This window comes from Lolium perenne, chromosome 4, assembly GCF_019359855.2.
Source record: "Lolium perenne isolate Kyuss_39 chromosome 4, Kyuss_2.0, whole genome shotgun sequence".
Taxonomy (NCBI): Eukaryota; Viridiplantae; Streptophyta; class Magnoliopsida; order Poales; family Poaceae; genus Lolium; species Lolium perenne.
In genome coordinates, this window is record NC_067247.2 from 179,474,876 (window position 1) to 179,500,230 (window position 25,355).

A 25,355-nucleotide genomic window follows, 5' to 3' on the forward strand; every position below is an offset into this window, starting at 1 on the left:
CCTCATGCATAGTATACTAATAGTGCCCGCACCTTGTCCTAATTAGCTTGGATTACCGGGATTATCATTGCAATACACATGTTTTAACCAAGTGTCACAAAGGGGTACCTCTATGCCGCCTGTACAAAGGTCTAAGGAGAAAGCTCGCATTGGATTTCTCGCTTTTGATTATTCTCAACTTAGACATCCATACCGGGACAACATAGACAACAGATAATGGACTCCTCTTTTATGCATAAGCATGTAACAACAATTAATGTTCTCATATGAGATTGAGGATATATGTCCAAAACTGAAACTTCCACCATGGATCATGGCTTTAGTTAGCGGCCCAATGTTCTTCTCTAACAATATGCATGCTCTAACCATTAAATGAGTGGTAAATCGCCCTTACTTCAGACAAGATGAACATGCATAGCAACTCACATGATATTCAACAAAGAAATAGTTGATGGCGTCCCCAGAAACATGGTTATCGCACAACAAGCAACTTAATAAGAGATAAGGTGCATAAGTACATATTCAATACCACGATAGTTTTTAAGCTATTTGTCCCATGAGCTATATATTGTAAAGGTGAAGAATGGAAATTTTAAAGGTAGCACTCAAGCAATATACTTTGGAATGGCGGAGAAATACCATGTGGTAGGTAGGTATGGTGGACACAAATGGCATAGTGGTTGGCTCAAGGATTTTGGATGCATGAGAAGTATTCCCTCTCGATACAAGGTTTAGGCTAGCAAGGTTATTTGAAACAAACACAAGGATGAACCGGTACAGCAAAACTCACATAAAAGACATATTGTAAACATTATAAGACTCTATACCGTCTTCCTTGTTGTTCAAACTCAATACTAGAAATTATCTAGACCTTAGAGAAACCAAACATGCAAATCAGATTTTAGCATGCTCTATGTATTTCTTCATTAATAGGTGCAAAGTATATGATGCAAGAGCTTAAACATGAGCACAACAATTTCCAAGTATCACATTATTCAAGATGTTATACCAATTACCACATATATCATTTTCCAATTCCAACCATATAACAATTTAACGAAGAAGAAACTTTCGCCATGAATACTATGAGTAAAGCTAAGGACATATTTGTCCATATGCAACAGCGGAGCGTGTCTCTCTCCCATACAATGAATGCTAGGATCCATTTTTATTCAAACAAAACAAAAACAAAAACAAACAGACGTTCCAAGTAAAGTACATAAGATGTGACGGAATAAAAATATAGTTTCAGGGGAGGAACCTGATAATGTTGTCGATGAAGAAGGGGATGCCTTGGGCATCCCCAAGCTTAGACGCTTGAGTCTTCTTGATGTATGCTGGGGTGAACCACCGGGGCATCCCCAAGCTTAGAGCTTTCACTCTCCTTGATCATAGTGTATATCATCCTCCTCTCTTGATCCTTGAAAACTTCCTCCACACCAAACTCAAAGCAACTCATTAGAGGGTTAGTGCACAATTAAAATTCACATATTCAGAGGTGACATAATCATTCTTTATACTTCTGGACATTGCACAAAGCTACTGAAAGTCAATGGAATCGAAAAATCCATCTAGCATGGCAAAACAGGCAATGCGAAATAAAAGGCAGAATCTGTCAAAACAGAACAGTTCGTAAAGACGAATTTTTAACATGCACCATACTTGCTCAGATGAGAAAACTTAAAACTAATGAAAGTTGCGTACATATCTGAGGATCACTCACGTAAATTGGCATAATTTTCTGAGTTACCTACAGAGAATTAGACCCAGATTCGTGACAGCAAAGAAAACTGTTTCTGCGCAGTAATCCAAATCTAGTATCATACTTTTATTAGAGACTTTACTTGGCACAACAATGCAATAAAACTAAGATAAGGAGAGGTTGCTACAGTAGTAAACAACTTCCAAGACTCAAATATAAAACAAAATTACTGTAGTAAAAACATGGGTTGTCTCCCATAAGCGCTTTTCTTTAACGCCTTTCAGCTAGGCGCAGAAAGTGTGTATCAAGTGGTATCGGGAGATGGTGTATCAACCTTACCTTGGGCTTTACCCTTACCTTTCTTGTTCTTTTTCTTTCTCTTTGATTTAGGAAATATATGATTTCCCCCCGGTGTAGCGGTAAATTCCAAGGTGCCTTCTCCCACGTCTATGACTGCTCCCAATAGTTTCAGCAGGGATCTTCCGAGTGTGATTTGTCTTGTTCCTACACATTCAATAACAAGGTAATCAATGGATATTGTTCTTCCAAGAATGGTTGTATGCACACCTGCGGCTATTCCCTTAGGAATTATAACAGAGTTATCAATGAGAGTTATTTCTTCTCCTCCTTCATCAAATCCCCAAGGTTTCAAAGATTTATAAGTGCTCTCAGGCATAAGGCAAAATTTAGACATAAGATCACAATTGGCATGAAGAGTTTGATCACCGATAACAATTTTAACAGTAGGATCCCATAATGAAGGTTCAGAGTTCACCAAAACTTGTTCAAGACGATTACGAACATGGTGATAATTGTCATCCAAGTGAGATGTACTTATCTCAAGATTGTTTAATCTATTATAAATGCTAATTAGGGCTGAATCAAAGTTATTAGCTGAATCATGTGATGCAACCAACTTTTTTATGGCATTAAAAGCTTGATCCCCATTGCAATGAAGGAAATCTCCTCCCACTAAAGCATCCAAAGCATATCTATAGCGAATCATAAGCCCAAAATAAAAGTTACTAAGGAGTAAACTTAGAGTCATTTGTGGTTCAGTTTTGCGATAAGAAGTAAAAATTCTGGACCAAGCATCTTTAAAACTCTCCTCATCCCCTTGTTTAAAAGTAAAGACTAATTCTTCAGGTGAAGAAGTAACAAGTGCAGAACTAGACATGGTAACAGAAATAAAATGCAAGTAACTATTTTTTTTGTGTTTTTGATATAGCAAACAAGAAAGTAAATAAACTAAAACTAGCAACTAATTTTTTTTGTGTTTTGTTTTAGTGCAGCAAACAAAGTAGTAAATAAAATAAAGCAAGACAAAAACAAAGTAAAGAGATTGCGATGTGAAGACTCCCCTTGCAGCGTGTCTTGATCTCCCCGGCAACGGCGCCAGAAAAAGAGCTTGATACGCGTACAGCACGCGTCCGTTGGGAACCCCAAGAGGAAGGTGTGATGCGTACAGCAGCAAGTTTTCCCTCAGTAAGAAACCAAGGTTTATCGAACCAGTAGGAGCCAAGAAGCACGTTGAAGGTTGATGGCGGCGAGATGTAGTGCGGCGCAACACCAGGGATTCCGGCGCCAACGTGGAACCTGCACAACACAAACCAAGTACTTTGCCCCAACGAAACAGCGAGGTTGTCAATCTCACCGGCTTGCTGTAACTAAGGATTAGATGTATAGTGTGGATGATGATTGTTTGCAGAAAACAGTAGAACAATATTGCAGTAGATTGTATTTCAGTAAAGAGAATTGGACCGGGGTCCACAGTTCACTAGAGGTGTCTCTCCCATAAGAAATAGCATATTGGGTAAACAAATTACAGTTGGGCAATTGACAAATAGAGAGGGCATGACAATGAACATACATGAAATGATGAGTATTGTGAGATTTAATTGGGCATTACGACAAAGTACATAGACCGCTATCCAGCATGCATCTATGCCTAAAAAGTCCACTTTCAGGTTATCATCCGAACCCCTTCCGGTATTAAGTTGCAAGCAACAGACAATTGCATTAAGTATGGTGCGTAATGTAATCAATAACTATATCCTCGAACATAGCATCAATGTTTTATCCCTAGTAGCAACAACACATCCACAACCTTAGAACTTTCTGTCACTGTCCCAGATTTAATGGAGGCATGAACCCACTATCGAGCATAAATACTCCCTCTTGGAGTTACAAGCAATGACTTGGCCAGAGCCTCTACTAGCAACGGAGAGCATGCAAGATCATAAACAACACATATATAGATTGATAATCAACATAACATAGTATTCTCTATTCATCGGATCCCAACAAACACACATGTAGCATTACAAATAGATGATCTTGATCATGATAGGCAGCTCACAAGATCAGACAATGAAGCACATGAGGAGAAGACAACCATCTAGCTACTGCTATGGACCCATAATCCAGGGGTGAACTACTCACTCATCAATCCGGAGGCGACCATGGCGGTGTAGAGTCCTCCGGGAGATGAATCCCCTCTCCGGCAGGGTGCCGGAGGTGATCTCCAGAATCCCCCGAGATGGGATTGGCGGCGGCGGCGTCTCAGTATGTTTTCTCGTATCGTGGCTCTCGGTACTGGGGGTTTCTCGACGAGGGCTATAAGTAGGCGGAGGAGATAGGTCAAGGGGCGTCACGAAGGGCCCACACAACAGGGCCGCGCGGCCAAGGGCCAGGCCGTGCCGCCCTGTGGTGTCGCCACCTCGTGGCCCCACTTCGTCTCTCCCTCGGACTTCTGGAAGCTTTGTCTGAAAATAGGAACCTGGGCTTTGATTTCGTCCAATTCCGAGAATATTTCCTTACTAGGATTTCTGAAACCAAAAACAGCAGAAAACAGCAACTGGCTCTTCGACATCTCGTTAATAGGTTAGTGCCGGAAAATGCATAAATATGACATATAATGTGTATAAAACATGTGAGTATCATCATAAAAGTAGCATGGAACATAAGAAATTATAGATACGTTTGAGACGTATCACATGACATGATGAGTATTGTGAGATTTAATTGGGCATTACGACAAAGTACATAGGCCGCTATCCAGCATGCATCTATGCCTAAAAAGTCCACTTTCAGGTTATCATCCGAACCCCTTCCAGTATTAAGTTGCAAACAACAGACAATTGCATTAAGTATGGTGCGTAATGTAATCAATAACTACATCCTCGGACATAGCATCAATGTTTTATCCCTAGTGGCAACAACACATCCACAACCTTAGAACTTTCATCACTTGTCCCAGATTTAATGGAGGCATGAACCCACTATCGAGCATAAATACTCCCTCTTGGAGTTAAGAGTAAAAACTTGGCCAGAGCCTCTACTAATAACGGAGAGCATGCAAGATCATAAACAACACATAGGTAATAGATTGATAATCAACATAACATAGTATTCTCTATCCATCGGATCCCAACAAACACAACATATAGCATTACAGATAGATGATCTTGATCATGTTAGGCAGCTCACAAGATCCGACAATGAAGCACATAAGGAGAAGACAACCATCTAACTACTGCTATGGACCCATAGCCCAGGGGTGAACTACTCACACATCACTCCGGAGGCGACCATGGCGGTGTAGAGTCCTCCGGGAGATGATTCCCCTCTTCGGCAGGGTGCCGGAGGCGATCTCCTGAATCCCCCGAGATGGGATTGGCGGCGGCGGCGTCTCAGTAAGGTTTTCCGTATCGTGGCTCTCGGTACTGGGGGTTTCGCGACGAAGGCTTTAAGTAGGCAGAAGGGCAGAGTCGGGGGGCTCATGGGGGCCCCACACGCTAGGGCCGCGCGGGCCCCCCCTGGGCCGCGCCGCCCTAGTGTGGCGGCGCCCCGTGGCCCCACTTCATCCCCCCCTAGGTCTTCTGGAAGCTTCGTGGAAAAATAGGCCCCTGGACGTTGATTTCGTCCAATTCCGAGAATATTTCCTTATTAGGATTTCTGAAACCAAAAACAGCAGAAAACAGCAACTGGCTCTTCGGCATCTCGTTAATAGGTTAGTGCCGGAAAATGCATAAATATGACATAAAGTATGCATAAAACATGTAGATATCATCAATAATGTGGCATGGAACATAAGAAATTATCGATACGTCGGAGACGTATCAGCATCCCCAAGCATAGTTCCTGCTCGTCCCGAGCAGGTAAACGATAACAAAGATAATTTCTGGAGTGACATGCCATCATAACCTTGATCATACTATTGTAAGCATATGTAATGAATGCAGCGATCAAAACAATGTAAATGACATGAGTAAACAATTTAATCATAAAGCAAAGACTTTTCATGAATAGTACTTCAAGACAAGCATCAATAAGTCTTGCATAAGAGTTAACTCATAAAGCAATAATTTCATAGTAAAGGTATTGAAGCAACACAAAGGAAGATTAAGTTTCAGCGGTTGCTTTCAACTTATAACATGTATATCTCATGGATATTGTCAACATAAAGTAATATAACAAGTGCAATATGCAAGTATGTAGGAATCAATGCACAGTTCACACAAGTGTTTGCTTCTTGAGGTGGAGAGAGATAGGTGAACTGACTCAACATAAAAGTAAAAGAAAGGTCCTTCAAAGAGGAAAGCATCGATTGCTATATTTGTGCTAGAGCTTTGGTTTTGAAAATAAGAAACAATTTTGTCAACGGTAGTAATAAAGCATATGAGTTATGTAAATTATATCTTACAAGTTGCAAGCCTCATGCATAGTATACCAATAGTGCCCGCACCTTGTCCTAATTAGCTTGGATTTACATGGATTATCATAGCATAGCACATGTTTCAACCAAGTGTCGCAAAGGGGTACCTCTATGCCGCCTGTACAAAGGTCTAAGGAGATAGGTCGCATTGGATTTCTCGCTTTTGATTATTCTCAACTTAGACATCCATACCGGGACAACATAGACAACAGATAATGGACTCCTCTTTAATGCATAAGCATTCAACAACAGATAATATTCTCATAAGAGATTGAGGTTTGTTGTCCAAACTGAAACTTCCACCATGGATCATGGCTTTAGTTAGCGGCCCAATGTTCTTCTCTAACAATATGCATACTCAAACCATTTGATCATGATAAATCACTCTTACTTCAGACAAGACGAACATGCATAGCAACTCACATGATATTCAACAAAGAAATAGTTGATGGCATCCCCAGGAACATGGTTATCGCTCAACAAGCAACTTAATAAGAGATAAAGTGCATAAGTACATATTCAATACCACAATAGTGTTTTAAGCTATTTGTCCCATGAGCTTTATATTGTAAAGGTGAAGAATGGAAATTTTAAAGGTAGCACTCAAGCAATTTACTTTGGAATGGCGGAGAAATACCATGTAGTAGGTAGGTATGGTGGACACAAATGGCATAGTGGTTGGCTCAAGGATTTTGGATGCATGAGAAGTATTCCCTCTCGATACAAGGTTTAGGCTAGCAAGGTTTATTTGAAACAAACACAAGGATGAAGCGGTGCAGCAAAACTCACATAAAAGACATATTGTAAACATTATAAGACTCTACACCGTCTTCCTTGTTGTTCAAACTCAATACTAGAAATTATCTAGACCTTAGAGAGATCAATTATGCAAACCAAATTTTAGCATGCTCTATGTATTTCTTCATTAATAGGTGCAAAGTATGTGATGCAAGAGCTTAAACATGAGCACAACAATTGCCAAGTATCACATTATCCAAGACATTTTAGCAATTACTACATGTATCATTTTCCAATTCCAACCATATAACAATTTAACGAAGAAGAAACTTTCGCCATGAATACTATGAGTAAAGGCTAAGGACATATTTGTCCATATGAAACAGCGGAGCGTGTCTCTCTCCCACACAATGAATGCTAGGATCCATTTTATTCAAACAAAACAAAAACAAAAACAAACCGACGCTCCAAGCAAAGTACATAAGATGTGACGGAATAAAAATATAGTTTCAGGGGAGGAACCTGATAATGTTATCGATGAAGAAGGGGATGCCTTGGGAATCCCCAAGCTTAGACGCTTGAGTATTCTTGATATATGCAGGGGTGAACCACCGGGGCATCCCCAAGCTTAGAGCTTTCACTCTCCTAGATCATATTGTATCATCCTCCTCTCTTGACCCTTGAAAACTTCCTCCACACCAAACTCGAAACAACTCATTAGAGGGTTAGTGCACAATCAAAATTTACATATTCAGAGGTGACACAATCATTCTTTACACTTCTGGACATTGCACAAAGCTACTGAAAGTCAATGTAACAAAGAAATCCATCTAACATAGCAAAACAGGCAATGCGAAATAAAAGGCAGAATCTGTCAAAACAGAACAGTCCGTAAAGACGAATTTTTAAGAGGCACCAGACTTGCTCATATGAGAAAACTTAAAACTAATGAAATTTGCGTACATATCTGAGGATCACTCACGTAAATTGGCATAATTTTCTGAGTTACCTACAGAGAATTTTACCCAGATTCGTGACAGCAAGAAAATCTGTTTCTGCGCAGTAATCCAAATCTAGTATCATCCTTCTATTAGAGACTTTACTTGGCACAACAATGCAATAAAACTAAGATAAGGAGAGTTTTTTACAGTAGTAACAACTTCCAAGGATCAAATATAAAATAAAAGTACTATAGTAAAAACATGGGTTGTCTCCCATAAGCGCTTTTCTTTAACGCCTTTCAGCTAGGCGCAGAAAGTGTGTATCAAGTATTATCAAGAGATGAAACATCAATGCATTGTATCTTAGATGCTCTATTATCTATAGTGGTATTAAGAGCTTTGTCAATTTTAGGCCTATAATAGTTTTTTGGTTTAGGCACCTTAGAGACATACATGAACTTTTGCTCCTTACCCACATAAGCTTTCTCTTTATACTTAAGAGAAGAAAAAGTTCAACCCAAAATTCCCATAGCTTCTTCAAGTTTACTAATCCTATGGGTTTGATTATCATGAGTGGCACAAGTTTCTAAGGTGGAAACTCTCTCATTAATTCCTCCTAGAGATTTATCAAGTTCATCAGTGCTATTAAGTAATATTCCCAATTTAGTCTCAATGCTTGGAAGATTTTGCTCTATGGTCTCCATCTTTTTCATGACATCTTCAAGAGAGATTTCAATTTTAACTTCATTAACGGGTGGTTTTCCAAATAGACTCTCAATAATACAACTAGCTTCTAAAGCAGGAGTGCCTAGGAAATTACCTCCCGCGAGACAATCAAGAACATACCTATTCCAGCTAGAGATACCAACATAAAAATTCCTGAGTAGGATAGTGGTGGAGTGTTTCTTAGTGCACCTATTATTAGCATCACTAATTCTATACCAAGCATCTTTTAAACATTCTCCCCCTTGTTGTTTAAACGAATGAACTTCAACTTCAGGATTACTCATTTTAGTAATAGTAAATAAAGCAAACTAGATAAAATAAATACAAGTAACTAATTTTTTTTTGTGTTTTTGATATAGCAAACAAGCTAGTAAATAAAGTAAAACTAGCAACTAATTTTTTTGTGTTTTGATTTAGTGCAGCAAACAAAGTAGTAAATAAAATAAAGCAAGACAAAAACAAAGTAAAGAGATTGGATTGTGGAGACTCCCCTTGCAGCGTGTCTTGATCTCCCCGGCAACGGCGCTAGAAAATATGCTTGATAGCGTGTAAACACACGTCCGTTGGGAACCCCAAGAGGAAGGTATGATGTGTACAGCAGCAAGTTTTCCCTCAGTAAGAAACCAAGGTTTATCGAACCAGTAGGAGCCAAGAAGCACGTTGAAGGTTGATGGCGGCGAGATGTCGTGCGGCGCAACACCAGGGATTCCGGCGCCAACGTGGAACCTGCACAACACAACCAAAGTACTTTGCCCCAACGAAACAGTGAGGTTGTCAATCTCACCGGCTTGCTGTAACAAAGGATTAGATGTATAGTGTGGATGATGATTGTTTGCAGAGAACAGTAGAACAAGTATTGCAGTAGATTGTATTCGATTAAAAGAATGGACCGGGGTCCACAGTTCACTAGAGGTGTCTCTCCCATAAGATAAATAGCATGTTGGGTGAACAAATTACAGTTGGGCAATTGACAAATAGAGAGGGCATGACAATGCACATACATGACATGATGAGTATTGTGAGATTTAATTGGGCATTACGACAAAGTACATAGACCGCTATCCAGCATGCATCTATGCCTAAAAAGTCCACTTTCAGGTTATCATACGAACCCCTTCCAGTATTAAGTTGCAAACAACAGACAATTGCATTAAGTATGGTGCGTAATGTAATCAATAACTACATCATCGGACATAGCATCAATGTTTTATCCCTAGTGGCAACAGCACATCCACAACCTTAGAACTTTCTGTCACTGTCCCAGATTTAATGGAGGCATGAACCCACTATCGAGCATAAATACTCCCTCTTGGAGTTAAGAGTAAAAACTTGGCCAGAGCCTCTACTAATAACGGAGAGCATGCAAGATCATAAACAACACATAGGTAATAGATTGATAATCAACATAACATAGTATTCTCTATCCATCGGATCCCAACAAACACAACATATAGCATTACAGATAGATGATCTTGATCATGTTAGGCAGCTCACAAGATCCGACAATGAAGCACATAAGGAGAAGACAACCATCTAGCTACTGCTATGGACCCATAGTCCAGGGGTGAACTACTCACACATCACTCCGGAGGCGACCATGGCGGTGTAGAGTCCTCCGGGAGATGATTCCCCTCTCCGGCAGGGTGCCGGAGGAGATCTCCTGAATCCCCCGAGATGGGATTGGTGGCGGCGGCTTCTCAGTAAGGTTTTCCGTATCGTGGCTCTCGGTACTGGGGGTTTCGCGACGAAGGCTTTAAGTAGGCGGAAGGGCAGAGTCGGGGGGCTCACGGGGGCCCCACACGCTAGGGCCGTGCGAGCCCCCCCTGGGCCGCGCCGCCCTAGTGTGGCGGCGCCCCGTGGCCCCACTTCATCTCCCCCTAGGTCTTGTGGAAGCTTCGTGGAAAAATAGGCCCCTGGACGTTGATTTCGTCCAATTCCGAGAATATTTCCTTACTAGGATTTCTGAAACCAAAAACAGCAGAAAACAACAACTGGCTCTTCGGCATCTCGTTAATAGGTTAGTGCCGGAAAATGCATAAATATGACATAAAGTATGCATAAAACATGTAGATATCATCAATAATGTGGCATGGAACATAAGAAATTATCGATACGTCGCAGACGTATCAAGGAGACGTCACAGTCCAGGCCGGTCCAGCACCCGGTCAGACCGGCCGCCGTGCCCGGTCTCTGGCTCGGTCCAACCGGGCGGTACGTCGGATCCACCCCGGCGCCAACCGGATGTTACGCTGATGCCAACCGAGAGGTGTACTGCAGGAAAATTCCCGCACCCGGTCAGCACCCAGCGCCAGGCCCGGTTTGAACCGGACTGGCCCGGTCCCAGGCCCGGTCGATCGGCCCCTAGGCCGGCTGACTCCGAGTCTGTCTCGACCAGATCCCGATCTGGGTCGGTTATTTGTGTATCTTTTCGATCCCTCGTCGTCCTGAACGCCTATATAAGTGCCCAGGACGCCCCCATAATAGCTTTAGACCACGTTTAAGATAAACCCTAGTTCATAGTTGTTTGCTACGCAAAAATATTGATTCCCAACTCTCCAATTCGTTTCGATCTGGAGTTTTATGCTACTGAAAGTTTGTGTGATCTGTTGTTCCATTGGGGATTAGAAGATTGCAATCTACCGCTTCGTGGTCGGAGGCTACGTGCGCAAGTGTGTGGAGTTGCGAATATCTTGTAGGGTTGAGAGCTATTGCATTGGTGACAGGAATCAATCGAGACACTTCGTCGGTGTCATACAATTTATCTACTTCATATCATCGATTCCATCCGCTGCATTCATCGCGTGTTCATGACCACCCGTCGCTTACTGAGAAGATCGGGCAACCCCTTATCAACGTTTGGGGGACATGTTTTGTTCGTCCGCGTTTGGGGGACGTCGCTCCCCAGTCGCGTTCCCCAAACAAAATTTCGGAAATTTTAAACTTAAGCGAGATTTGATTAGATTCGTCCAAACTTGGCATATATTACATAGATTCGAACGAAATTTGACTAAATTTAAACTAAATCTAATCTAGAAGTACTTGCGGTGGCCGTTGGTGTCGTAGTACTGGTGGACGTTGTACATGTCATCGGTAACGACCTCCTGCTTGACGCGCTCGTCGACGGGCTCGTCCTTCACCAAGCCGCTTGGTCCCGCCTCGCCGTCGTCGGTGAAGTCCACGAGCGGATGGACATGGTGATTGCCATGTCGAGGTCGCCCCGCCAGGCGTCCTTGTCATTCATCGATGCCAAGCACGCCGCTCGCAGCCCTGGGCAGTCCACGGGGTCGTCGCTGCTGGCGATGAGCCGCTGCTGCCGCTCATACTCTGCCAGCAGGGCCGCCTGCGACGCTTCCTCCGGATCCTCCTTCACCTCCGGCTTCGGGATGAGGAGGGTGCCGCCACGCCTCTCTTGCTACCGCCGGCTGCCGCTGCCGCCACGCATCGTGCTGACGGTCGTCGCCGGCTCCTCCTTCACCACGCGTTTGGGGACGCTGTAGGGCGCCGAGCAGTACGACGATGACGGCGTCGATCGGGATCGTCCTGAGGAAGAAGAGTTTGAGGAGGACGAGTACGTCGTCCTCCTTGGCTGCCATTGCGGTGGTCCTCCTCGAGGAGACGGTGGCGGTGACGGCGGCGTCTCCAACCTTGGAGCGCCATGCGGATGATGCTTTCGAGGGTGCGCCCCAGAACGCCCCAGAACAGGGGCGCGGCCGTCCTTGTTCCAGCTGTTGGGCCCGCCGACGAGCCCGTGGGTGATGTACATCTCGACATCGTACTTGGCCTTGAAGTACGTCGCCCACTAGTCGTCATTGTTGTTGGCCGCCCATGTCAGATCCGTCCGCTCCTCGGCGGTGAGTTGAGCCTGCCAGGCCTTGATGCCGTCCCTCCATTGGTCTGTGCCCGGCTTCGGCGGCGGCGGGACGCCAATGCCGTTCACGGCCATCTTCCAGCCGCCGCCGCTTGGCAGCCGCATGTCCGGCGGGACTGGATATCGGGCGTGGTACAGCGCCCACGCCTCCGCCACGGTTAGGCTGCCGCGGCCGAAGCCGTTCGCCGCGGCGATCTTGCGGGAGGACGAGGTCGACATTGTTTGGATCGGCGAGGAGAAGATCTGGGAGGGGGGGGGGAGGCGGCGGCGACGAGAAGGTTTGGGAGCGGTGAGAGATTGGGACGAACCGCACGGCGTCTTAATGTACATCGGCGGCAGCGGGTGGTTGCACGCAATAACGTCGGCACGGACGGCAATGCGGCCATGCACGACGAGACGCGTCCCTGCGTCGCCTGGGAAAACAGGGACGCCATTAACGTCGATTGACCAAAGGTAGGCGGCGGGGTTTTAGCCTTCCGAGCCGCTGACGCATCGACCCCGCGTCGGTTCGCCTCGCTTTTCGTTGTGTCCGGCGTCCCAGGTGCGTCCCCTGTGGGGCGGGGACGGGCTCAGGGCGCCGGACACCGTATCGGGACGCGCCGGACAAAATTCGGCTTTAGGGGACGCGGCTGGAACCATTTTTTAATCGGGCACGTCCAAATTGCTTTGGGGAACGCTTTGGGGGACGCGACTGGAGATGCTCTTAACCCTGTCTATTTCATTACGATGTTCCCATTGGAGTCCCTGTGATCGCTTTCATCTCCCTGCTTTTGGTTTAACCTTTGCATTGCAGCTGGTCTATCTACTCATCTAATCCAGCTATTTCTGCTTTTGGTCTTTTTCTCTTCGTACTTCCGTTCTCATCTCATCCATGGGTGTCAAGAAAGTCGCCAACGGTAGATCCGTAGAAGGTAACCATTTTCGCCAAGTTGTTGCCAGCGTTTTATCATATCCTTATCTTCTACGTTGGGCCAAACGGCAACTAATTCTTCTACTAGCATTCTACTCCGTAGCACGTTAGTTGAGTCTCCCAAAACTAACTCATTATAAAGATGACATTTGAATATGGGTGTATTCTTATTTTCCATACTTTGACTACATACATGTTCAGTTATTAGGTAGCTGAGAAGCAAATGTGCAAATTTCTCTCGAAATTAAGTAGTTTCGTGATAATATACCTGTTTGATCTTTTTAAAATATCTAAAACATAACTTTAATTACCCGGGAATTTATAGCATTATATCGTGTGACATCATGGCCCAAGGCTCAATAGAATTGATATGATACTTGTTGGGGGGATGACCCCCGGTATGCCAAAGGCATGCCAAACCGGATGGTTTGAGCCATCAAGATACCGGTTTAATGTTCTTGCCGGAAGCCTAGTAGGAATCCGGGAGAGCAAGGCTAAGCCGGTATCCCCAAAGGGGTATGCCGGAACCCGGTATAGAAGATACCGGAAAGGAGAGCCTGTCGGCAGGTCTGGTCAAAGATTCTCTTCAGAGCAAGAAGACAAGGATGAGCCAAGCAAAGTAACTTTATTCAGAGCCCTGGCGCCAAAGAGAGAGGTGACGTCCAAAGAAGCCGGAGGACATCAGCAGCCCTGATAAAAGAAGGCCCCGGTGTCATCTATGATTAAAGTAGCTTTGTACAGTAGCTCTGTAAAGTAGTTTGTCCAGTCAAAGATGCCGTTAGGGTTTCTTGCAGTGTAAGCCACCCTCTCCCCTATATAAGGAGAGGGGGCAGCCCTTCTTCAGGGAGGGGCAAGCATGTATGTACGCGCGTGTGTAGGAAGGCAGAGCCTGTAACTTGTGCATCAATGAAAATGGTGATCTAGAGGGAGTTCTTCCTTGTGTCTTTCTTCTTCAACCTCTGGCCTTGGCCAAGTTCTTGAGGAAACCATCCGGAATCTCTTCCCACCTGATCGCAAACCCTCCCCCGAATCCTCTTGCGTCCATTCGGCCCCAATCTAAGCCATCCTATGGCATCTGCTCGTTCACCACGACGACAGTTGGCGCCCACCGTGGGGCATGAAGTGGCGCTTGATGGAGTTCACATTCGGGCGGGCGTCCTCGAGGTCTCCGGCGAGCGAACGGTGTCCGCGTTGGTGCAGAGCATCTACGCCATGGACTTCATCAACGACAACGCGGGCTGCTTCGCCAACGGCGGCGTCTTCCCCAAGAACGGCCGCATCATCGAGTTCGGCAGCCACCGCGTCTACCTCGGCACCGTCCCCGTGCGCCAGCGCCTCTCGTCGGTGCTGGTGGCACCGGACCCGCCAAGATGGCTTTGTGCTGGCCGCGCCGCCGGTAGCGTTGAGGTAATGATGACCGGTGTGGCTGGTGCAGGAAAGGAGGTTGCGGCTGAAGGTGCCGGTCGCGCGGTTTCGACCCGTGCGGCTAAGCCACCGCTGGAGCGTGGCGCAGGCGCAGCGGGAGCATCATCCGCGCCACCGGAGACACCGCTCCAGGCGGCGATGAACGTCCTCGCCACCCCCATCGCGCAGAACATCGACCCGGCAGCGGCTCAAGCGGAGCTGGAGGCGCAGCGCCAGAAGATGCTGGAGAGCGGCAAGGACATCGTCAGGGCGCAGCGCGAGCTGAACCTAACCGTACGTGAGTACAACGCTGCCCATGGCTTTGCTTCTGTTAGCGCGCATGCTGCTAGGGTGCCGGAAAACCGGCTAAAAGCTCGCAACCTAGATCAAGATTTGCGCAAGGAGATTTTTGCCGGCAAGAGCGCCTACGCATCTGTTAGCATCGTGGAAAAGCCTAAGTATAGCAGCCCGGATAAAACTATAAAAGCTGCTAAGGCTGCGGTAGAGAGCTATGTGAGTCGCTTTCCGGAGAGGCTTTGGTAAAACAGCAAGAGCGCGTCAGAGAGCTGCTGGAAACCATAGAGCAGCAAAATGCTGAGCAGCTGGCTAAGCTGAACAAGGCAGCGGCCTCAAAATCCGCGCGTTCAACAAAGAATGCCGGTAGCAAATCCCATGGGCAGGCTTCGTCCCCCCATCCGGATAGAAGGAGAGAAAAAGAAGTGAATGCGCAGCAGATGACCGTGTACGATCCGGTTCTTGCCGGAAAGCAACAAGCCGGGCAACACGATGCCGGTAGAAAAAGCCAAGGGGCAGAGCGAGGCTACGCCAGGCTATGCCGGAAACAATCATGCCGGTAGATATGAGACCGGGCAAAACTATCGAGCTGCAAGGGCAGCGTACGACGAGGAGGAAATGGATCCCCCAAGGTACCGGCAGGCAAGGGCCGCGGTACCGGAATGTTACGATGAAGCCGATTCCACCAGACCGGCAGCATACCGGAACCCGTTGGGAGAACGCTTGGGAGAGAGATACTTACCGGAACGGGATGCGAGGCACCGTCTGGATAGAGTGTACTTGTCAGAAATGATCGAGGAGGAAGGTCCTCCAGGTCCAAAGTGTTTTGGCCCAAGGATCATGAAAGAAAAACCACCAGTTCGCAACTTTATGTTGCCCCGTGACACAAAATCGTATGACGGCACCACAAAGCCGGAAGATTGGCTCGCGGATTACGTGACCGCGGTATACGTCGCAGCGGTGGAGGAACCGTAGCAGGAGGAGGAAACCGGCGTTGGGCCGTGAGAATCATACCATCGTTTTTGGTTGGACCGGCAAGAATCTGGTTAAACAACTTGCCGGCAGGAAGCATAAATGGCTGGCTGGATTTTGAGGAGGCCTTTGTGAGCAATTTCAGCAGCACCTATCAGAGGCCAAACAGGCCGCAACAACTTGCTCTGTGTGTGCAGCGTCCGAACGAAACAGACCGGGATTATCTGGCCCGGTGGAACACCACAAGGAACTCCTGTGAAGGGGTAATCGAGGCACAAGCCATTGCTTGGTTTAGCAGTGGATGCAGAAGAGGTTCACCGTTGTGGCAAAAGTTGCAGCGCAACATGCCGACAACGTTGGCAGAAATGATACGTGTGGCGGATAGCTATGCGTTGGGAGACCCAACGCAGCCGGCAGTGCAACCGGAGCCGGAACAGCTGCGCCACGAACAGCATCGGGACAACCGGAATAACAAAAGAAGAGAAGAGTTTCCGGATCGAAGGTACGGTCCGCAGCAAGTTGCTGCTGTGCAGGAAAACTTTGAGGCCAGCGACAGCCAGAGGCAAAAAACCGGATCGCAGCCATGGGCGGGTCCTAAGAAACAATGGGTGGAAAAGAAACCTTGGGTCCAGAAGAAGAACTGGCAAGAACCCGCAAAATACACCATGGAAGCTGCCATGGATCAGCCTTGCCGGTGGCACACGCCGAATCCGGCACATCCGTCAAACCATCTGACAAAGGATTGTACCTGGACCAAGTACTTGATGCAAAAAGGAACAGTAAAAGATGCGCGGCCACCGCAAGACATGCCGCAGCAGCAACAACAGCTACCGCCACCACCACCACTTACCGGGGCAAACGCCTTACCGGTGCAGCCAAACCGGCAGCAATACCAGCAAGTTAACCGGGTGGAGCAAAATGATAACCAGCCACCTCCACCGGCACCTTTAGGCCGGAATGTTTACGAAGATCCGCATCTGTGCTGTGTTGTCTTTGTCACTGAGCCAACAGACCGGCAAAGTGTACACCGGCGCTCCATGGAGGTCAATGCTGTGATGCCGGCAGTTCCCAAGTACATGATGTGGTCCAATCAGGAAATTACCTGGTCATCCAAGGATCACCCAAAGATCATGCCTAATCCGGGTGGATATGCTCTTGTTGTGGACCCGATCATGAAAGGGCCGCAAACTCGAGTGAAGTTCAGCAAGGTGCTGATAGACAATGGCAGTAGCATCAACATCATGTACAAGCACACCATGCAAACGCTGGGCATAACAGAAAATATGCTTCAGCCAACGCGCACAACGTTCCATGGAATCGTTCCTGGCTTGTCCTGTGCCCCGATAGGAAAAGTTCGGGTGGACGTGGCATTTGGAGGACGTGACAATTGCCGGGTGGAAAATCTGGAGTTTGAGGTGGTGGATCTAGACAGCCCCTACCATGCATTGCTGGGGAGACCGGCATTGGCAGCCTTCATGGCCACCACTCATACGGCTTACCTCAAGATGAAGATGCCGGCACCTCGTGGGCCATTGACTGTGGTGGGAAACTATAAGATCTCACTGGAAACAGCATCTGCCGGATCAAACTTAGCAGAATCGCTGGTGATCGCGGAGGAAAAGAAAAGAATGCAGACAGCTGTTGCGCTGGCTCAATCCTCGCAAATGAGCTTAGCAGCAATAAGTGAAAACATGGGCACACCGGCATTCAAGCCAACCAATGAAACAAAGAACATTGTGCTGGATCCGGTTTACCCAGAGCGCACCGTTCGTATCGGTGCCGGCCTTGACCAAGCATAGGAAGGCGCGCTCGTCAGCTTCCTCCGTGAGAATCGGAATATCTTTGCCTGGTCAACTGATGATTTGGTAGGTGTTCCGAGGGAGCTGGCTGAGCACTCTCTAAACGTCCGGAAAGATGCCAAGCCGGTGCGGCAACCACTGCGCCGGTTCGCTGAAGACAGAAGAAAGATCATAGGAGAAGAGGTAACCAAGCTGCTAGTTGCCGGGTTCATTGTGGAGGTCACGCACACAGAGTGGCTGGCCAATCCGGTAATGGTTGAAAAGAAGAAAGATGAGAACCTGGAGGCAAGAGCTCCGAAGGTGTGGCGCATGTGCATCGACTACACCAACCTGAACAAGGCTTGCCCAAGAGATCCTTTTCCTTTGCCACGAATCGATCAAGTGATTGATTCAACTGCTGGGTGTGAGTTGTTGTCCTTCCTGGATGCCTATTCCGGCTTCCACCAAATTCCTTTGAAAAAGGAAGATCAAATAAAAACTGCGTTCATTACCCCGCACGGGGCTTATTGCTATGTCACTATGCCTTTTGGGTTGCGCAACGCTGGTGCAACGTACCAGCGCTGTATGCAAAAATGCTTGTTTGACCAAATTGGAAAAAATGTACAAGTCTATGTGGATGACATCGTGATAAAAACTAAGGTAAAGAACACTTTAATCGATGACATCCGGCAAACATTCGATAACCTAAGACGGTTCCGGATGAAACTCAATCCGGCGAAATGCACCTTTGGTGTCCCCGCCGGCAAGCTGCTCGGTTTCTTAGTATCAAGCCGGGGCATAGAGGTTAATCCGGTAAAGATCCGAGCAATAGAAAGAATGGCTATCCCTCGAGAGTTAAAAGATGTGAAAAAGTTTACCTAAGCTTGGCATCGCTAAGCCGGTTTGTAAGCAGGTTGGGAGAAAAAGCTCTGCCACTCTATGCTCTCATGAAAAAATCCGACACGTTCGTCTGGACCCCTCAGGCAGACGCAGCGTTTAAAGAGCTGAAAACAATGCTAGCCACAGCACCCATACTGGCTTCACCTTTAGAAAGAGAGCCTATGCTGTTATACATAGCAGCAACAAACCGGGTTGTGAGTGTAGTGGTTGTAGTTGAAAGAGAAGAGGAAGAAAAAACCGTCCAGAGGCCGGTATACTACTTGAGCGAGGTGCTCTCCCTCTCAAAACAAAACTACCCTCACTTCCATAAACTGACTTATGGAGTGTACATGGCCGCCACCAAGCTCAAGCACTCCTTTGAGGAGCACCCCATGAAAGTGGTGAGCGAAGCACCAATTTCAGACATCATGTGCAACAAAGATGCCAGCGGCCGGATTGCGAAATGGGCAATCCAGATATCACCGTACGTACCGGTGTATGAAAGAAGAGATGCCATAAAATCACAGGCTTTGGCTGATTTCCTTGTTGATTGGGCGGAGATGCAGTACAAGCCGCCAGATCAGAGGATAGAATACTGGAAGATGCACTTTGACGGATCCAAGCTCAAGGAAGGTCTAGGTGCCGGTGTGGTGCTCACTTCCCCAAAAGGAGATCACCTCCGGTATGTTTTACAAGTGCATTTCAGGGCATCAAACAATGTCGCTGAATATGAAGCTTTGATCCATGGGCTTAAGGTCGCAAAAGAAATCGGTGCACACCGGGTCATTTGCTACGGAGATTCAGACCTTGTGGTACAGCAGTGTTCCGGAGATTGGGATGCAAAAGATGCCAACATGGCCTCGTACCGGTTTCACGTGCAAAAGATTGCCGGATTCTTCGAAGGGTGTGAGTTTCACCATGTGCCGCGAGCAGAAAATGAGGCCGCGGATGCTTTGTCCAAGCTGGGCTCATCTAGGCAAGAAATTCCTCCCGGAATAGCTTTGGCTCACCTAAGAGTGCCATCGATCAAACCGAGCCCGGAGTCAGAATCAATTTTTGTACCAGAGTCACACATAGTACCCATGGATATCGATGAAGGGAACCCGGGGACTGCTCCGGCAAGCTCGGGGACTGCTCCGGTAGGCTCGGGGACTGCTGTACCCATACCGGAAGAAATGATGCCGGTGGATAGCATGGAGATAGACGCACCGGTGTTTTTGGTTCGAGAGATACCATCATGGGTTAAACCTATTAAGGAATTCCTGATCAGCGGCACCTTGCCGGCTGACGAAAATGAATCAAGGAAGATACAAAGAAGGTCCAAAGCTTACACATTCATCAATGGTGAGGTGTACAAGAGAAGCGTTACCGGTGTCCTTCAAAGATGTGTGGAACCGGAGGAAGGGAAGGAAATGCTTGAGGAAATTCACCAAGGAGAATGTGGGCATCATGCTTCGTCAAGGGCGCTAGTAGCAAAAGTTTTCCGGCATGGGTTCTATTGGCCCACTGCTTTGGAGAACGCTGAGGATTTGGTAAGAAAATGCAACGGCTGCCAGAGGTACGCCAAGCAAAACCATACCCCAGCATCCGGTTTAAAGACAATACCGCTAACATGGCCATTCGCTGTTTGGTGCCTTGACATGGTTGGACCATTCAAAACTGCAAGAAGCAGCATGACTCACATCTTGGTCATGGTGGATAAGTTCACCAAGTGGCTGGAAGTAAAACCTATCGCAAAGTGTGATGGGCATACAGCTGTGAAATTCTTGAAAGATGTCATTTTGCGGTATGGATACCCGCACAGCATCATCACTGACAATGGAACCAACTTTGCTCAAGGTGAGTTCAAAAGGTTCTGTGAAGAAAAGAACATCCGGCTGGATTTGTGCTCAGTGGCACATCCACAAGGCAATGGCCAAGTGGAAAGAATGAATGCTTTGGTGCTTTCTGGTATCAAGCCCAGACTCATTGATGCGGTGGAAAAGTCACCGGGATGTTGGCTCGATGAGCTACCATCAGTACTGTGGAGTATAAGAACAACTCCAAACCGGTCTACCGGATACACTCCCTTCTTCATGGTTTATGGAGCAGAAGCGGTGATACCAACCGATATCATTCATGATTCACCAAGGGTACAGCTCTATACCGAGCAGGAGGTCAAAGAGGCCAGAGAAAACGATGTGGACTTGCTAGAAGAAGCAAGAGAGCTGGCTTTGGCAAGAACAGCCATTTACCAAAGAAACCTAAGACGCTATCATAACCGGAAGGTTAACCCGAGAGTTTTCCGGGAAGGAGATCTTGTACTTCGCCTGGTGCAGCGCACTGAAGGCCGGCATAAGCTCTTGCCACCATGGGAAGGTCCCTTCATTGTAAGCAAGGTGCTTCACAATGATGCATACTACTTGATCGATGCACAGGAGTGGAAGAAAGGAAAGGCGGACAGGTCCGGAGAGGAGAGCAAACGTCCATGGAACGTAGCTCTGTTGCGCCCTTTCTACTCTTGAAGTGGTGGTGTAAGAAGTTCCTTTTTGTACCTTATATGCTATGAATAAAAGATGCCGGAACCTTGAATGAATCTCGGGGACTACCCCAACTTAAGTTGCATGTAACTTGTTTATTTTTTCAGTTTACCGGTTGCTTATTGAATGTTTTTCTTTCCGGTTTAGTAGTGTGCTAAATCCTACCGGAGTCTTCGACTCTGCTGCTGTCCGCAAACCGGCTTCATGGCAAGCAAGATAAACCGGTAGGAGATAAGCACATGAACTGCGAAAAGGGAGAGCAGGAAAGAACAATCCGGAAAGTTTAACTAACCCCGGTTAAACCGGTTTTTTGCAAAATTTCAAAGTTATTTCTAAGTTCAAGAAGATGCTTGTTTGGTGAAAGAACCTTGTGCTCATACGCCAAAGAACGCCCAGAGAAGGCAGGCAGAGCCAAGGCAAAAGAACCAAGTATGCATCAAATTGGATGCGGGAGCAATTGAGAAATCTTTGCAGTGCAGGACAAAATCAAAACCAAAAGCAAATTATGCTAAGGCAAACTCATAGATACTTAGCTACCGGTATAACCTACCGGCAGGAAATGTTGTAGCACAACCACAGGCAAACTTAAGTCTTACATCATAAGCCCCGGCATTCCGGGGCAGAATTTAACAGATATTGTCTTAAGGCAGCAGGGCCAACGAACAGATAGCAGGCAAACACTTCAAAGAGCATAATCACGCAGCAGGGGCTTCCGGAGGAGCAGCGCCGGCATCAGCATCGCCCAGGACCTCTTCTTCGGCTTCATCCTCCTCCTCGTCGAGATAGTCCGTGACGCCAGGAGGGGGAGGGATGAAGGTGCGCATGTCGGCATACTCAGCGATGCGGTACGCGCGATCCTGCCGCTTGGCGGAGAGGATCGGGTCCAGATCCGTTTCTGCACCTTCGCGCACACCGGTAAGGGCGTCCAGATTGAGCTCCGGGTACCAGGAGCAGGCGACGCGGAGGGCGGAGTCCGCTCCAGCGCGGGCAGCAGAGCACTGCCACTCCCGGATCCTCCTGCCGGCACCTTTCAGACGGTCGCTGATAAGGGAGAAGGTGTCCGGCACCCCCTCGCCAGGCCATAAAGTCCTGTATAGCTGCGTAGCTACATCAGGGATGTCCGAAAGATTGCGGTCTATGCAGCGCATATGGGACACCCGCGCGTTAAGCGCGACCAGATGGTCCTTCGGCGTCCATGGCACAGTAAGATCCGCTTGGCCTTTGTCCTTGCGTTGCGCATCGACCTTCTTGACGGCATACCTCTGCGAGTCCGGAAAGAGGCCTGTGCAAAGAAAGAAAAAGCTTAAGGAAAAGAGACCGGAAGAAAAAGAGACCGGAAGAAAAAGAGACCGGAAGAAAAAGAGACCGGAAGAAAAAGAGACCGGAGAGAAAAGAATCCGGAAGAAGAGAGACCGGACGGAAAGATAGCGGAAACAAAAATGGGGTCGAAGGAAAAAAGGCTCGTATGCAGTAGTCAAAGTGTAAAAGAAAACAACTTACGGAGGGCGAGTGTGTCGGTCTGCAGGATCAGCTGGTCGCACTCCTTACGCTCCTCCTCCAGCCGCGCGGCCTTCTCCTCGGCGCCCTTCCGGGCCTTGACCATCTCCTCCAGCTCTGCCCGCAACACCACAGTGGCATTGGAAGCATCCTCCAGAGCCTCGTCCAACTTGGCCGCTGCGGCCACTTCAGCGGTTTTGAGGGCCTTGGCGTGGTCAAGCCCCAGCTGAATCAGCTGAGACTTGAGCTCCTGGTAGCTGGTCTTGAGGGCGTTCAGCTCCTCCTGGTGCTGCCGGCTGAGCTCATCCTTCTCCCCTGTAACCGGAAAAATGAGTGTTAGCAAGGTTACACTAGTAAAACTGAAAAGAAACCAAGTTCAAAGGAGAAAGGAAAAAATAGTACGTTGGGCCGTGGCGAGCTGCTCCTTGAGAGCATCGATGGAAGCTTCCGGGATCACTGTTGAACAGAAATTGTAAGTGTCACAAGGAAAAAAGGTTTCCGGTAGCAAAGATGCCGGTAGAATAAAAAACTCACCTTGGCACTTGTCGTGTGCCTCAGCGAGCTCCCGGTGCTCCCATAAAAGCTCCTCGAAGAGGGCCTTCCGAGTGTCAGCGGTGACCTGTTCAAGAAAAAGAAGAAATGAGATAAAGTTTTGCGCTAAGAACAAAGTTCTTAACTCGAAACTCGGGGACTGGCAGTGCCGGTTTTGCGCGTTTTTAAGATAAAGTTTTGCGCTAAGAACAAAGTTCTTAACCCGAAACTCGGGGACTGGCAGTGCCGGTTTTGCGCGTTTCTAAAGTAAATTATGTGTTAAGGAGAAGATGTTTAACCCGAAACTCGGGGACTGGCAGTGCCGGTTTCACGACTAAGAACTTAAGTTAAGTTTTGCGCTAAGAGCTGCGCTCTCACCACAAAACTCGGGGACTGGGAAGATAGACAAGAGAGAAACCGGCATGAAACTAAGGAAAAGATAAAGCAGAACCGGAAACAAAGAAACCGGCAAAGGTTGAAAGTTAATAGAACATACCGTCAGATTGTTCGTGGAATCGTACCACGCGCTGTCAAGCTCTTTTACGGCAGCCCGGAGCCGCATGAAGTGCTCCTCAGAACACCGATCCCCGACAGGATCAGGTGCCGGCAGCCGATCTTTGCCCATGCCGCGGGTCGCCGGAGTGATGTCCGCGGCGTTCCACTTTTGGGCATACGGCAGGAGGTGCCCCAGGTCCCGGCCTTGGCGCTGGAACTCCGTAATGCGGCCGAGGAGGCCGGTGGCCTTCATGCTGGCGCTTTTGGCAGCCTTGGAGACGTGCAGCACCAAGGGCTGCTGGCCGCCCGAAGGGGCGCTGGAGGCCGTCGCCTTCCCCTTGATGAGCTTGGAGGGCTTGGGCGGCGGCGCGGTAGAAGAGGCCCCGGAAGTCTTAGCCGGCGGCGCGCCAGGAGCGGCCTTGGAGGGCTGGGCGCGAGGAGCCTCAGGCGGAGGCATGAGGATGGTGCGTGGAGAAGGGGGAGCGCTAGGAGCGTCACCCGTCTTGGAGCCTTCCGGCGCGGAAGATTCCGGCGCGGAAGTTGTCTTTTCGAGGACGGGAGGAGCAAAAGGCTCCGCCCGCCCGGCAGCTTCTTCTTCTCCGGCGCCGGTGTTGCTGGCGCCGGTGTCTTGGTGTTCCGGGAGGAAGGAAAGATCCTCCTCCGTGCGGTGATCGACGGTGAAGGGGCCGCACGCCCCGACTTGTTCTGCCCCCGAAAGGGAGGCAGAGGTGAGCCGGCACCCGATGGTGCCGGGCTTGAACGAGGAGGAGGGGTTGAGGTCCTTGCGGATCCCTCAGAGCCCGATGGCCTTGGGCCAAGCTTGAGAGCGGGGCTGAGAAAAAGAAAAAAGACAAGTGGTTGAGAAGAAGCAACCGGAAAAAGAACTTAGCAAAAAAGGAGGCAAGCCGGAAAATGAAATTACCCGGAAGCGGTTGGCATCGCTTTGCGCCCGTAGCGGCGCACGCCCACTTCCTTCTCCCCCACGGGCTCCGTCCGGAAGCGCTTTGAGGGAGGAGCATGACTGGAGCCGGCAGTAGATGCCGGCTGCTTATTCTTCTGGCCCGGGGCCGTAAGTTTGTCCATAAATTCGGTGCCGGCCTCAGCGCGCAGCGGCGGCACACGCTCGTGGATCTGAAAGTTAGATGTGGCTAAGAAGCAATTCGCAAGAAAGCAATGATGGCAAAGTGTAGGAAGCCGGAAAAGAAAGTACCTCGAGCACAACCAGGTCCTCGGGGTTTCCGGTGGGCTCCGGCGGGTCCCGGCCAAGGCGCGCAGCCGGAGTCTTCCCCATCTTCAGATCCTTCCAAAAAATGTAGGGATCCGGGTCGAAGGAGTCAAAGGCACGCTTCCGGAGAGGTCCTCGCGGCTCTGCCTGGATAGAGGG

At 48.0% G+C, this 25,355-nt stretch overlaps 1 protein-coding gene across 1 annotated transcript in view; it reads right to left on the reverse strand.

Moving 5' to 3' along the window:
- The window catches only part of LOC139839213 (uncharacterized), a 78,488-nt gene extending 53,891 nt beyond the window's left edge, over nt 1-24,597 (reverse strand). Inside the window, exons 1-4 of the mRNA XM_071829265.1 lie at nt 23,973-24,597; nt 23,480-23,564; nt 23,348-23,401; nt 22,997-23,260 (exon numbers count right to left, since the gene is read on the reverse strand). Coding sequence (XP_071685366.1) covers nt 22,997-23,260; nt 23,348-23,401; nt 23,480-23,564; nt 23,973-24,428 — 859 coding nt within the window. The 5' untranslated portion in view covers nt 24,429-24,597. The remainder of the gene's footprint in view (nt 1-22,996; nt 23,261-23,347; nt 23,402-23,479; nt 23,565-23,972) is intronic.
- Between the last annotated feature and the right edge of the window lie 758 nt (nt 24,598-25,355).